The 15,449-nt window shown below is 41.6% G+C and overlaps 1 protein-coding gene across 2 annotated transcripts in view; it reads right to left on the minus strand.

Moving 5' to 3' along the window:
* Positions 1-1,577: 1,577 nt before the first annotated feature.
* The window catches only part of AIDA (axin interactor, dorsalization associated), a 59,252-nt gene continuing 45,380 nt past the window's right edge, over positions 1,578-15,449 (minus strand). Inside the window, exons 7-10 of one of the 2 annotated variants that reach the window (XM_002717493.5) lie at positions 11,862-11,984; positions 8,829-8,951; positions 3,525-3,642; positions 1,578-3,398 (exon numbers count right to left, since the gene is read on the minus strand). In XM_002717493.5, coding sequence (XP_002717539.1) covers positions 3,302-3,398; positions 3,525-3,642; positions 8,829-8,951; positions 11,862-11,984 — 461 coding nt within the window. In that variant the 3' untranslated portion in view covers positions 1,578-3,301. The remainder of the gene's footprint in view (positions 3,399-3,524; positions 3,643-8,828; positions 8,952-11,861; positions 11,985-15,449) is intronic. The other variant, XM_008268388.4, reaches the window with a different exon arrangement.

Consider the following 15,449-nt stretch of genomic DNA (forward strand, 5'->3'; position numbering starts at 1 on the left):
TGTGATATTTAACCCACTAAGAATACTCTGTACAATGGAACAAAACTTTCACTGTGAAAAAAAATCATCTCTTTATCCTAAACTATGGAAAACAGTAGTCTAAAAGATGAGAACCTTTGAAAGAAGGTAACACTTTCAAAGTTCATAAAGAAGGGGCCAGCACTATGGCATAGTGGGTGAAGCTGCTGTCTAGAACACTGGCATCCCACATTAGGTGCTGGTTCCAATTCCAGCTGCTTCACTTCTTATCCAGCTCCCTGCTAATGTGCCTAGGAAAGCAATGGAGATGGCCCAAGTGCTCGGGCCCCTACACCCACATGGGAGACCCAGAGGAAGGTCTTGGCTCCTGGCTTTGGATGGGCCCAGCTTCAATCATTGCAGCCATTTGGGAAGTGAACCAGCAGATGAAAGATCTCTACCTTTTAAATAAATAAATCTTTAAAAGAAAGTTCATAAGAAATACCTGAGTTCTTCAGGAAAACTATTAAACATCCTATTTAATATCAACAATAGAAGAAATTAAATCTAAGAGGAAAACTCCACAGAAATAGCAGAGGTCATTTTAACCATGTAAACCAGAGTTGGGGAACATCCAGCCCGCATACTGTATAAGGCCCACAAAATCATTTGGTCAAGTGGGACTTGAAATTCAGTAAATCTATAACAGGCTAATTTTTAAGTTGATAAATTTGCATGGCCTGTGAATTATATTAGAAATACCCAGGTGGCCCTTGGCAGAAGAAAGGTCCCCTACCCCCGATAAATGAAGATTAAGTCAAAAACAGAACTTCTGGATCTCTCTTAATCTCTTTAAGGACACACAATAATGCTGATAATAGAATTTCTAGTTTTAAATGGCCTTTAAGTATAGATTTTGCCAGCCAGGAAGATAATCAAGTTGGAAAGGTAAATAAAATGTTTTTTCATTGAAAATAAAGGTTTTTTCCATCTCATTTTGTTTAAAAAAATCAGTAAGCTGTGAAGAGATTCCAGTGTAGCCTACCTGAGCAGTTCTGAGTCAGTCCACAGTTGCTGCCTTTCACATCCATCTGATGGCACCGTATCTCTGCCGCAAGGGTCAGAGCAGAGTGAGCTGCTAATGTACAAGTGGCTTAGGGAATACCAGTCCTCAGTTAAGTCAGACTTTGCCATCTCCAAAATTATTACAACTGTTTCAGAAGTCATTTCTAGCTAATTGTGTTTCTGGGTTTAGTTGCTAAAAGTGTCTCATTTATGAAGCAGCAGTATTTCAATGTAAAAGATTTCTATTGTAGTGTGGTTACAGTTAATGGCTGATTATTCTTCCTCACTGGAAAGCATACAAATAATTTGTGGGATGTGGAACACTCTGTGTCAACTGCTCCAAGATAATCACTCTTTTTGTCATTTCATTCAGGTCTGAATTAAAGCTAAACTAATCACACGGTGTTCAATTTAAGCTTCTTTAATAACTGATGAAAGGCATTTGTAGTTCATATAAACCATACTTAAGTGCAGGACAGCAGATGCTTCTTTATATATAAATTACCACTTTGATACACATCTTATGATCATGAGAAAAGAGAAAGAACAATGTATCAGTTTTGCTACATTTTAATAGTAGGATTTTTAAGGGATTATTTTAGGTCTCATCAGCAACATCAAACAGGTACTGAGTACTCCACAGGGTACAGAGTGCTGCCAAGCACCTAGGGAAATGTGTGTGACATGGAGGAAATACTGTTCTTGCTCCTTGAAGAGCTTACAGTTTGGGGATTTGACAAAAAGAATTCCTTAAGGCAAATTCTTCATCCTCTAGCCCTACTGTGGATTGAGTTACTTGAGAATCTGGAATTAATCCAATCAAGATGAGAGACAAGACTAAACTTGGTTGAGAATTCTTTCAGGCTCATATAGTCTTTATTAATATCCAACTAATAAACAGAATTGACCTAACAGACAACTGAAAGTAAAGACTAGATCTCTTGAAGTGCAAGGGCTAAAACAACTTAATTGTGATTACTTACTTCAAAAAGCAAACATATCGGCATGACTAGGGTTATTACACTAGTTTAAAAATAGGCCAAGTACTGAAATTGCATTCCCCTCATGCATTGTTCATTAAAATAGTGAATATTAAAATACATGGGTTCTATATCTAACCCACAGAGAGCCCATCACAAATTTTAATGTTCTGTGTATCAAATATCCACCTCATGTGTACTATGAAAATTTTATTTATGCCCCATTAAGTCAAAAGAAATGTAAATAGTAAAATTATAATAAGCTAATGACCTGCATATTCTCATATGGATGAATTCCAATATATCTAAATAGGAAATAAATGGCAATCCTATCTATCTATATTAAAAAAAATAGAATATCTTTCCAGATTTTGCATACTCATCACTATAAGAAGAGATATGCAGGTTTGAAGATTTCACAATCAGTTGTCAGAAAACAGCAGTTGTTCCTGCAATATCTTGTTAGCATCTGACTCAGCTATTTTTAGATTACATTATTTGGAAGACATTGTGAACCCATCTAAAAATTTAATTCTGAGATGGTTCCAATGTTAACCCTAGAATTGTTATCAGAAAGAATAACAACGTGATACAGAAGAATATCTAATCAACATGATTAAAAGTATGCTCACTTTCAGAAAAACAATCTGGTCATCTGGAAAAACTCACAGCTACAACCTGGGAAACACTCCCACACGGGGTACTGATCTGGCCAAGGCACACTATTTCTAAGCAAGAAAACGATCAGATCAGGTGAATGTAGGCCACCTCAAAGGAGCAGCCTATCATCTGCAGACAGACCTTCTTAGGCAGCATAACTGGTCCATTTTCTCTTAAAGTAGTTTGATACTATTCTACCCACCTCAACCCAAAGTTTGAAGTTAACTCAAACCAAAAGAGCATATTGGAGCAAAAGTGAACAGATGTGTATGTAAACTCTAGCACATTCTTATTGCTGTATTAAGTTCGAAGATGAGCAAACCTACCCACAACAGTATTTTTCCAGGAAGCAGGGTAGGAGTAGTGGTAACTTAGAAAACAGACTATTAATTGCACAATAGAAAAGTAAAAATATGTTTTCAAATCTACAATAAACCTGTATCCAAAGGAGTCTTATACATCAGTGATGTGCTAGACTTTGAATTCTGTGGTACAGCTTTGCAGTGGACTCACTCTGGCCTACTGGCACGGGTACAGCTTGCTTTCTGCCTTCTGAAGGGTGAATATGCTACACAGAGCTGTGATGGTTTCTAACAAGTGGCAAAATTCACAGAAGTTCCAGGTTATTCATGTCAGGATCATTCCTTGTGCAAAGTTTGATGTAGATGAAGATAAAGTGGTTTCTTGGTCAATAATTGCAATTTCTTTCTTTTAAAGTCAGTGGGTTTCTTGTATCTGTAACCACAATAGAAAGATCATTGTTTAAAATGCTTTGAGGATGGATTAAATACTTTTGAGTCCAAGGATACAGGGACTAGGAAAACCAACATAGCAGTCACCATTAAATGAGTACAGACTTACAGCTCTATTACAATTGGCCCAGGCTTAATTTCATCCATCTCCATGAAAGCAAAACATTTGGTGCTGGTAAACCTTTTTTTAGGCTTGTAGTGTTTGAATTCAAAGAAGATAGCTGCACCTAAAGTAATGAAACAAAATAAACCACATAAGCCAAGACAGCACATTTCTTATGTGTGAATTAAGTGGGTTTTTTGACCACCAGAAGCATTTCAGCAAGCAATGGTTTTCCTAAGTTTACAACGTAAGCTGTGTCAAATAGGCTCTAATGATGGCTCATGGCTGTCACCTCAGACTTCTGAATCTGAGTAGTATGACATTTCCACACATCAACCAACTCTATACAGTACAGCAAAAGCTCCCCAAGTTACACTGACTCAAGAATGTATATGGGGGCCAGCACTGTGGTCTAGCAGGCTAGGCTTCTGCCTGTGGCACTAGCATCCCATATGGGCACCGGTTCATGTCCTGGCTGCTCCTCTTCTGATCCAGCTCTCTGCTATGGCCTGGGAAAGCAGTGGAAGATGGCCCAAGAACTTGGGCCCCTGTACCCATGTGGGAGACCTAAGAAGCTCCTGGCTTCCAATCGGCCCAGCTCCTGCTGTTGTGGCCATTTGGGGATTTAACCAGCAGATGGAAGACCTTTCTCTCTGTCATTCCATCTGTAACTAGCTCTCAAAAAAAAAAAATCTTTAACAAAATGTATATGAACCACTAAAGCCAGCTATAGTGACCCAAGAACGTATATAAACCACTAAATGTAAAATATGAAATACCACAAGAAAATCCTTGTCAAGTATTAGCAATACCCATTGAAACTCATAAGTGGAAAAGACATTTCTAAGAGTTCCTAAAAAAAATTCAGGTCTGAACCATTTTTCTTCCTCTTGAAATAAAAACTCAAAAATTCTGTTTTGGGGGTGTTAGGAGTTCAAACATTAGTCACATGCTGGTTCAGTTATAAAGTTACGAGTTTCCTACTGCATTCTGCAGTGTGTAAAGCACCGGCTTTTGGCTTTTCCCACCTGTAATGACATACATGCATCTATGAAAGGAACAGGTCTCAAAGGCAAGCCTATTTCATTCTCCTCCAGTGAACTAGTGATAATGAAAAAAATCAGACAGTTCTATGTCCCCAAAGCCCAAGAGATAAGCTCTCATCCCACCCCTGCAGGAAAAAAAAGCTAAAAAGAGAGATAAACTGCCTCTCACTAGAGTAGCCAGGAACAATTAAATTTTTTTTTTTTTACAGGCAGAGTTAGAGAGAGAAAGAAAGGTCTTCCTTTTTCTGTTGGCTTGCCCCCCAAGTAGCTGCTAAGGCTGGCACATTGTGGCCAGTGCGCTATGCCGATCTGAAGCCAGGAGCCAGGTGCTTCTCCTGCTCTCCCATGCGGGGGCAGGGCCCAAGCACTTGGGCCATCTTCCACTGCCCCCCCCCCCCCCCCCGGGCCACAGAAGAGAGCTGGACTGGAAGAGGAGCAACCAGGACAGAACCGGCACTCCAAAGCCAGCAGGTGGAGGATTAGCCTAGTGAGCTGCGGGCCCAGGAACAATTAATTTCTAAAGAAGGCATGGACGGGCCGGCGCCATGGCTCACTTGGCTAATCCTCCGCAGTGGAGGATGGCCCAACTGCACAGTTCCTGCCGTAGCAGCCATCTGGGGAGTGAACCAACGGAAGGAAGACCTTTCTCTCTCTCTCTCTCTCTCTCACTAACTCTGCCTGTCAAAAAAAAAAAAAAAAAAAAAAAAAGAAAAGAAAGAAAAAAAAAAAAAAGGAAGGCATGGAAACTGATGAAAGTCAGGGTCTTACTCTTAACTGGCTTTTTCTTTTTTCCTTTTCTTTTCCTTTCTTTTTTTGACAGGCAGAGTGGACAGTGAGAGAGAAAGACAGAGAGAAAGGTCTTCCTTTGCCGTTGGTTCACCCTCCAATGGCCTCCGCGGCCGGCGCGCTGCAGCTGGCACACCGCGCTGATCCGATGGCAGGAGGCAGGTACTTATCCTGGTCTCCCATTGGGGTGCAGGGCCCAAGCACCTGGGCCATCCTCCACTGCACTCCCGGGCCACAGCAGAGAGCTGGCCTGGAAGAGGGGCAACCGGGACAGAATCCGGGGCCCCGACCAGGACTAGAACCCGGTGTGCCAGCGCCGCAAGGCGGAGGATTAGCCTAGTGAGCCACAGCGCCGGCCTTAACTGGCTATTTCTAATATGTCCATGTAACCAGAAAGTGTGGGAGAGGCTGGATCCGGAGAGGCCTAGAACTTCCTAAGCCTGCCTCGAGTTTGAAGATCTGTCTTTAAGTTTCAAATCCCTGGGGGTAAACAACCCAGTCCCAGGGCGCTTTGCCTAAGGATCACTGAGGTGGTATAACAGGAGTGGCTAAAACCCTTTTGCGTCACATCAGCTCACCCCTTGCCCGCATCTGCTCTGTACTGCAGCTTTATAAACACCTCCCTTTTACAATAAAGTGAGATCCTGCTTCGACTGGATTCCCCGCTGTGCCTGATTGTCCCCTGGGTTCAGGGAGGCTGAGTGGCGGGTGGCGCACTTCCCCTCCTCAGCCAAGACAGGCTGTAGGCAGCCTGCCTAATTCTCTGGCGGTGAAAAGGAAGAGTCACTGCAAGAAAGGTGCTAGATCTTGGCTTTTAAAGACAGTCAACATATATATACCTAATCCTTTGAGTGGTAGTAAAACTCATAAGTGACCAGAAGTTCAACAACATTCAGAAATGCATGTACAGCCCTAGCACTGAGGTCCAAACCAAGCACCTCACCTGGCAAAAATGGAAATTAAAACCAGGGGGCCTGCATTGTGGCATAGTAGGTTAAGCTGCTATCTGAAATGCCAGCATCCCATATGGGCGCCAGTTTGAGTCCCTGCTGCTACTCCACTTCTGATCCAGCTGCCTGCTAATGTGCCTGGGGAAGCAGTAGAGTATGGCCCAAATGCTTGGGCCTCTGCACCCAAGTGGGAGACTTGGACAAAGCTCCTGGCTTTGGTCTGGCCCAGCCCTGGCCATTGCAGCCATTTGGGGTGCGACCTAGTAGATGAAAAATCTGTCTCTCCCTCCCCATCTCTTTCAAATAAATATAAAACAAATCTTAAAAAAAAAAAAGGAAAGAAAAACCAGTCCCTTGGGAGACAATGAAAGGTAAGTGAGGGAGAGTCTCTGCTCGAAACACACAGGCTTACAACAGTTAGGTCACTGGTGAACTCTTTCCTAGGTGGATGACCTGCCACAGCCACGAGAGGGGGCTCTCTTCTCCCTCCCACAGCAGTACGAGAGTATTTGATTATTTAAAACCATCAGAAATTTTAAAGACAGATCACATTACTTAATCTTCTCAGATATGAGACCCATCTTAACATGATCCTGTCCGAGGTCTAAACAAACGTGAAAAGAAACGCACGTTTGAAAACAGGTCCAGGCTCACTAGGCTAATCCTCTACCTAGCAGCGCCGGCACACCGGGTTCTAGTCCCGGTCAGGGCACCGGATTCTTTCCCAGTTGCCCCTCTTCCAGGCCAGCTCTCTGCTGTGGCCAGGGAGTGCATTGGAGGATGGCCCAACTGCTTGGGCCCTGCACCCCATGGGAGACCAGGAGAAGCACCTGGCTCCTGGCTTTGGATCAGCGCGGTGCGCTGGCCGCAGCGCGCCAGCCGTGGCGGCCATTGGAGGATGAACCAACGGCAAAAGGAAGACCTTTCTCTCTGTCTCTCTCTCTATCCACTCTGTCAAAAAGAAAGAAAGAAAGAAAGAAAGAGAGAAAGAGAGAAAGAGAGAAAGAGAGAGAGAGAGAGAGAGAGAAAGAGAAAGAGAAAGAAAGAGAGAAAGAAAGAGAGAGAGAGAGAGAGAGAGAGAAAGAAAGAAAGAAAGAAAGAAAGAAAAAGAAAGAAAGAAAGAAAGAAAGAAAGAAAGAAAGAAAGAAAGAAAGAAAGAAAGAAAGAAAGAAAGAAAGAAAGAAAACAGGTCCAACTAGGGTTTCCATCCTCTTGAGGAAGTTAAAAAATGTTTATTCATCTGCATCATCTGTAAACAACAACTTTCTTGCATTCTTGGTTTGTGTGGCCATATACATCATGCTATTTATAAAACAAAATGTGAAGTCAGAATATCCTGAGATTAATTGAAATGCTTATAAACCAGAAAGTCTGCTCACTATCATCAGTATCATTTAAAACAGTAACTCAGTTTAAAGCTAGGGACAATGAATGTTCAAATCCCAAATATAGTGCAATTTGTTGTCAAGAAGGAACACAGTGTAATAGAAAAGTTAGCTTGCAAAACACTCCACCTTCTTTCCTCCACGCCAAGACATTTCTCACAGCAATGGAAATAAATAAATGGGAAAACACTGTTAACATTTTGATTCAGAAGACATATGTCACACTGAGATTTCTCCAACATCGTCAAGCACCTCCTGTTTGCATACTGTTCTAACACGGTCACTCAAACTTTGGCACATACCAGACCCACCAGGAAGGATTCTGGGACTACTGAGGGCCAGCCCCAGTTCCTGATTCAGGAGGTGTGGGATGGGACCTGAGCATTTGTACCTAACAAGGTTCAAGGTGCTGCTGCTCCAGAGCCACTCTCCGAGAGGCCCTGTCCCAGCAGAAGCACAGACAGATAAGTCGTGAGTGGCTGCACAGAGGAGGCAGCAGCAGATCTGAGAAGTAAAATATCCAGTATTTTAGAGGCTGAGGCAGTTATTTCAAAGGGCACTTGTACATGCGATAAAGCTTTCTGCAAAGCCTGCTGTTTCCAGAGCTGAAACTGAACGTCAGGTGACATATGGACCCTGTGCCTTCTCTCGGGAATGCTGACATTCCCTCTGGGCAGATGTGCAGAGAAGCAGGTAATCCTGTTCAACTTGGGAGCACAAGCTCACTTTTCTAACAGTTCGTTTTAGTCCTTTCCCATCTTCCTGACAACCAATGCCAAGTCAGGGCATCTTCCTACCCAGTGCCGTCAACTGGAAGAAAAAGTCGATTCTCCAACATAGAGGCTTGGTCAGCAGGGAGCCTCGGTGAGGGAGCTCCTGCTTGCCGCACCTCTGTAAGATGAGAACACCTATTGCTAAAGTTGGTAAGATTTTCGTATTAAAAAAAATTATGATTACAATTAGACAACATAATTCCTGATTCCATATGTATTTTAAGAAACATCTGTTTTATTCAAATCAATAGCTACTCCACGACATTTACTTCTGCCAGAGAGGCCCAGAATAGTGCTAGGTCACTGTGCCCGCAAACATGAACGAAGCGAGGACTCCGTCCATAAGCAGCAGTTATTTATGATTACAAACCTTTGGTTAATTTTTCAACATGCTTCTGGAGCTCGATGTCCACATTAAAGTGAACATACGTATCTTCTTTTCGTGAAGCCACGGGAGTATCCTGCACAGGAGTTAAATCTATGCCATTCAGATCTGGAGAGGAAAAAAGAAATTTCTGCTTAGGAACATTCAAACACACAGACCCAAAACTGCAAAGAAATTGCAAATGTTCCATTTCTTAAAGAGGCCTGGCGAGAACTGAGATTCTTGTTCGACGGAGTCCCACCTGGAGTGAGCAGGCACCAAAGAGTTGTGTGCGCAGAGGTATGTAGGGAAGCTGAGCAACGCAGATGGGAACTCTGGGAAGTGGGAGGGCCTTGCCATGACCAGGTGTGGAAGAAAGCTGGCAGAAGGCAATATTTGATCTCTGTAGCTGACAGGAGAGAAGAACTTTCTGCTTTCCTTAAAGAATGGACTGCTATATTTTTGTGTGTAGTAAGAATTCGCAATATGCTACAATGGGACCCTGGGCTGCTACTTTCTAATCCTGATCAAGTGTGCAGTTTGAAAAGGTTTTAAATGTAACATCAGAATTCCCCTGCTGTATTCGAGTAGGAGAACCACAAAGGGACATGAGAGCCACATGAACAGATTTATACATGTGTATAGCCTAACTTCACTGTAACAACCTGCTTTATAACTTCTAGATGGTATACCAAATCATTGTGTATGGTTCTAATTTTCTGGATCCAGGAATCATCCAGCTTAATCAAATTCAATATGGAGTCATTTACTGACTATTCAGTGTTTACATTTTGATTCAACAGACCTGGAACTTAAAACAATTTAGTTCGTTTTGTTATTTTAGTTCTTAAGGAAAGATATTTATACAAAAACATGTTTCAGGTCAACATATACCCCCAGGTGACTTAATCTACTATATTATCATTAAATATTTTTTATGGAATACATTCCTGACTGAGCTGCATAGTTTATTTGTTTATTTGTTTATTTGAGAGGTAGAGTTACAAACAGAGGGAGAGACCGAGAGAAAGGTCTTCCATTGTTGGTTCACTCCCCAAATGGCTGGAATGTCTGGAGCTGGGCCTATTTGAAGCCAGGTGCTTCTTCCAGGTTTCCCACGCAGAGGCAGGGGAACAAGCACCTGGGCCATCCTCCACTGCTTTCCCAGGCCATAGCAGAGAGCTGGATTGGAAGAGGAGCAGCTGGGACTAGAACTGGTGCCCATATGGGATGCTGGTGCTGCAGGCAGAGGATTAACCTACTGTGCCACAGCTCAGACCCCAAGAGCGACATAGTTTTGTAAATGAAGAGTTTAAATACTTTCCAGGAGACAACGATTTTTGATAACATCAAAAGTCAAATATCACAGCACAGTGCTGTGGATCATGGTGTCCACATATAAACATTCTTCTCTGTGGCCAAATTTCTTTTTCTTTCCACCAATACCAAAGAACCCACGGCTCTGCATTTATTTATACAATTTATAGAAGTTTCATCCATTTAATTTCAGCCATATCTGTTTCTCTGATTTGCCTCAAGTTACAGATTAAAGTAAACCACATAGTTTAAGCTGTGCAATTATTTTTGGATGATAGTGTGATAATTTCATTCTCAGTTACCCAGTAATTATCCTTAAAAGCCTGATAAGTGCTTTACAACATTGCCAAAAATGCCTGGCCACAACAAAAGAATTCACTATGGTGGTTTCCCTCTTGATAATTGCAAAAGGTTGTTTTCAAGGAATAAATGGACTGCCATATTGGATAGGGGAAAAAAAATCCTTAGAATAATCATACTAAATAACCATGGAAACACAGTTAAGGATAAAATACTTCACTTTAACCCATTAAGTCCCAGGTTTTCAATTCTTCAAATTTGTCAGTTAAATAGATACAAGTACAAAGTTACCATAAGTGGTTTATTTATTGCTCAAGTATTCACTGGTGTCCTATATATAGGACAAAGGGAAACAGGTGAATGCCCCAGTGAATTACATTCAGAGAACGGATGTTAGGACCTGTCCCATTTCCTGTCTCCTTGATGACCTTCTCAAGGCCTGATTCTCATCTCCCTCTGCAGCATTCTCCTATGTATGTAGAAAGCCCTCTGGGACAGAAGCTAGAGGACAGAAAATAAAGAGGGATAGGAAAACAGAATGCTGGGCTTTCTATGCAAAGCAGTGTCTGCTGTTAAAGACAGCACCCTGAATGGAATCCAAAGGATAAAAAGATATATTAAAGGCATATTAAAGGAAAATTCAAAAGCAAAGTGAGGGGCTGGTGTTGTAGAGCAGTGGGTTAAGCCAACACTTGTGACGCCAGCATCCAATGTTGAAGCACCTGTCCTAATCTCAGGTGCTCCACTTCCAGTCCAGCTCCCGGTTAATGCAATTGTGCTTGGGCCCCTGTCACCCACATGGGACATCTAGATGGAGTTCCAGGCTCCCAGCTTCGACCTGGCCCAGTTCTAGCCATTGTGACCATTTGAGGAGTGAGCCAGAGGATGGAAGATCTGTCTCTCTCTCCCTGTCACTTTTTGCCATTCAAATAAATTAAATAAATCTTAAAAAATCAAAAGTGAGCATAAGTTATAAAAAGTAGGATATTTTTAGTAAATCTCTCCAAAATGTTCACTGAAGGAGTATCCATTTCTTCCAGGGACTTGGCCTCACAACAGAATGAATTAAAATGAGTTATCACAGATATAAGAACCCACTCACAACAAAATCTGTCTTGGAGTGGACTGTTGGCCTAGCAGTGAAGATGTCTGTGTCTCGTATTGGAATACCTGGGTTCAAGTTCCAGCTTCCTGCTAATGAAGACCATGCAAGGCAGCGGTGATGGCCTAAGGAATTGGGTCCCTGCCACCCAGAGCAGACACCTGGATTGAGTTCTTGGCACAGTGATTTTGGGCAATTGGGGTATGAATCAGTGGATGGGATCTCTCTCCCTCTATCTGTCTCTCTGCCTCTCAAATAATTTAAAAGAGAAACATTACAAAATTCACCAGAGGGAAGTAAATGTAGACAGAATTACTGACCTTTTACACTAACTGTAATATAGGGGTCGATGCACTGCCCAGCATCTTTCAGACCAATCTTCTCAATTCTGATTGTGAGTAATGTCATTCCTGGTTCTGAGGGCAACCTTGGTAATAAGGTACCTGACAACGTAGAAACAGCAGTCAAAATTAGCTCCACCAACAACTTCAACATAAATATTTTTACAGACATAGAAAAGATATAGCCTTGTTCATAATGGTCTGCTCTTAACTAGCTTAGTAACTATCCAGGCATTACATATTTCGGCTTCCAAAGCCCCCAAACATTTGACATTATTTTTTTAGACAAATATTTAATTATACACAAGATAAGTCTGTACTTCCATGTCTCATATTCACTATCAAAACAAATTAATCCAGCTTGTTAAAAATTCAAGTCATTGTAGAAAGCCCAGTTATCAATCACATAATATAATGCTTCACATATACTCAATTATAGAATATATTTCCACATCTCAATACAAAGTAGTAAAATGAAGGTAGGAAACACCTTTTAAACATTTGTTAACTCACTGCAAAGTCTGACAAATCTAATACCAGAAACAACAAGTCCTTTACTACTGATAAAACAATTTATAATACTTAAATATATAATTTAATGTTACAGACTAATTTTCCCCTCCTTCCCTCATTCTATTCTGTATGATCATTCTCAGAAATCAGTGCTACTGAGAATGCAACACACGAGCAAGTTACATATTTAAGATCTTTTCCATACAGCAGGTAAGTGTCTGAAAGCTGAACAACCCAGAATGCCATGAGAGTATTTCCCCACTGAGAAAATTACAGGAAGGGAGAAGTCAGTGGTACAGTGTGTTCCTTCCTTTTAAATCATCCATGGAGAACAAATGCAAACCAGAGCTGATGGCAATTCTGTATCATCTATATTACCTCAAACCACACACAGAAAACTTGACATAAAAAGACTGCTAGAAAGTCTCCAAGTTTCTATTCACGATGTGTTATCTTGATTTTAATGATGAAATATTTGAGGTACAGGAAATCAATCAACTTCCTGCACTCAAAAATATATTACACTTGACTGACTGCAACCAGTCTTAGAGAAGGGATTTGGGGAGATTATAGAAATGCCCGAAACTTAGATTATGGTCTATGATGCATAACAATTTATCAAAACGAATTGAATTGTATACTTATAGGTGAATTTTTCCATATGAAAAGTAAATTTAATAAAGCTGTAAAAACTAAGTTTTAATAATGTGTTAAATTTTTACTTTCTAGTTTATGAAGAACACAAAAAAATGCAGGAATGGGAAAGAATGCAGGCATTATCCTACTGTTGCCTGAACAGACTTGGATAGGCCAGGGATGATAAGCCTCAACATACACGACAAGACCACCCACCCACCCAAAAAAAAAAAAAAAAAAGAGACAAGGAAAACAAAATATAAAAGGGGGTTGTGATGCCAGCAATCCCATATGGAATGCCAGTTAATCCTGGCTGTGCTTGGGCCCATGCCACCCATGTGGGAGACCCAAATGCAGTTCTTGGCTTTTGGCTTCAGCTTAGCCCAGTCCCAGCTGTTGTGGCCATTTACTGAGTGAACCAGTAGATGGAAGATCTCTGTCTCTCTCCCCTGCATTGAAAAATAAATCCTTTTTTACAAAAGAAACCAGTATCCATGTGACTTAAGACCTATGTTGCTGCTTCTGACTCACTTACAAATGAAGACACCCCTAGATTAGCGGCTTTAAATAGGATTCTTCAGGACCAGTTTCAGAGTCAACACTTTAGAAATTTTATGAAAAATGCAGTTACATAGATTTTTCTAAAATTTTCCATGGAAAGATTCATAGTCCACACTCTTAACAGATTCGCAAAAAGGTTTCTTCCAAAAAAGTTTCTAAAACTAGCATTATTCTGGGGCTGGCGCTGTGGAGCAGTGGGCCTAGGAAAGCAGTGGAGGCCCAATTCCTTGGGCTCCTGCACCCGTGTGGGAGACCTGGAGGAAGCTCCTGGCTCCTGGCTTTGGATCAGCTCAGCTCTGGCTGTTGTGGTCATTTGGGGAATGAACCAGTGGAATGGAAGAACTCTCTCTCTCTCTGTAACTCTGGTTTCAAAGAAATAAAATAAATCTTTTAAAAGAATTAGCATTATTTTAATTAGAGATGAAAGTTCAAAAAGTTTTTACTATGTTTTGTTTGTTGTAAGCCGATATTGAACTTAGTTTTTCTTTTTTTTTTTTTTTAAAGATTTATTCATTAATTTGAAAGTCAGTTACACAGAGAGAGGAGAAGCAGAGAGAGAGAGAGGTCTTCCATCCGCTGGTTCACTCCCCAATCGGCCACAACAGCCAGAACTGGGCCGATCCGAAGCCAGGAGCCAGGAGATTCTTCCCGGTTTCCCAAAGGGGGTGCAGCGGCCCAAGGACTTGGCCATCTTCTACTGCTTTCCCAGGCCATAGCAGAGAGCTGGATTGGAAGTGGAGCAGCCAGGTCTTGAACTGGCATCCATATGGGATGCTGGTGCTTCAAGCCAGGGCATTAACCCACAGTGCCACAGCACCAGCCCCTGAACTTAGTTTTTCAACAAGTAAAGAAAATCTGTGAGTTTCAATTTTTCAAATCTCAGTCTTAAGCGGTGATAATTGTTAAAAATAAACTTTGCCTGTTGAAAAATTAGAAAGAAAAAGTAGAAAACCAAAGTGAAACACTGAAAGCTATGTTCAATACCGTCTCAACAGTAAAATTATAACATTACTTTTTCACATAAAATAGGTCTGTTCCAAATCATTTTTTGCCATATTTCAACATTTTCTTAACATTTCTTTAATATAAAGAAAGAAAGGTCTTTTACTGCACTCACTGGCTAGCCTTTTCTTTTTAACATATTTAACTATGAAACTTAACAAATATTCAGAAAAACAAATAAAGCAAGGATCCAGCTAAAGGGGGTTGTGATTTCTATACTAGCACAAGTGAAGTAATATGTCCATTGCAACACATCTTTTTTTTTTTTTTTAAAGATTTATTTATTTGAAAGTCAGAGCTACACAGAGAGAGGAGAGGCAGAGAGAGAGAGAGAGAGATCTTTCATCCATTAATTCACTCCCCAATTGGCCACAACGGCCGGAGCTGTGCTGATCTGAAGCCAGGAGCCAGGAGCTTCCTCCAGGTCTCCCACGAGGGTGCAGGGGTCCAAGCACTTGGGCCGTCTTCTGCTTTCCCAGGCCACAGCAGAGAGCTGGATCAGAAGTAGAGAAGCTGGGCCTCGAACCAGCTTCCATATGAGATTCCGGCGCTTGAGGACAGGGCGTTAACCTGCTGTGCCGCAACACCAGCCCTTGTAACACATCCTTGATAGTACTTCGTATAGTTATGATTTTATTTTAGCTAAATTAAGACACCCCCCACCCCTTTTTCTTTAAAGCTGTATTTACTTATCTGAAAGGCAGAGCTACAGAGAGATCTTCCACCTACTGGTTCACTCCCCAAATGACCTCAATGACCAGGCCAAAGTCAGTAGCCTGTAGCTCCATCCAGGGTAGAAGGGGCCTAAGCACTAAGGCAGTCTTCTTTCCCACAAACAGTAGCAGGCAGCTGTAC

This window comes from Oryctolagus cuniculus, chromosome 13, assembly GCF_964237555.1.
Source record: "Oryctolagus cuniculus chromosome 13, mOryCun1.1, whole genome shotgun sequence".
Lineage (NCBI taxonomy): Eukaryota > Metazoa > Chordata > Mammalia > Lagomorpha > Leporidae > Oryctolagus > Oryctolagus cuniculus.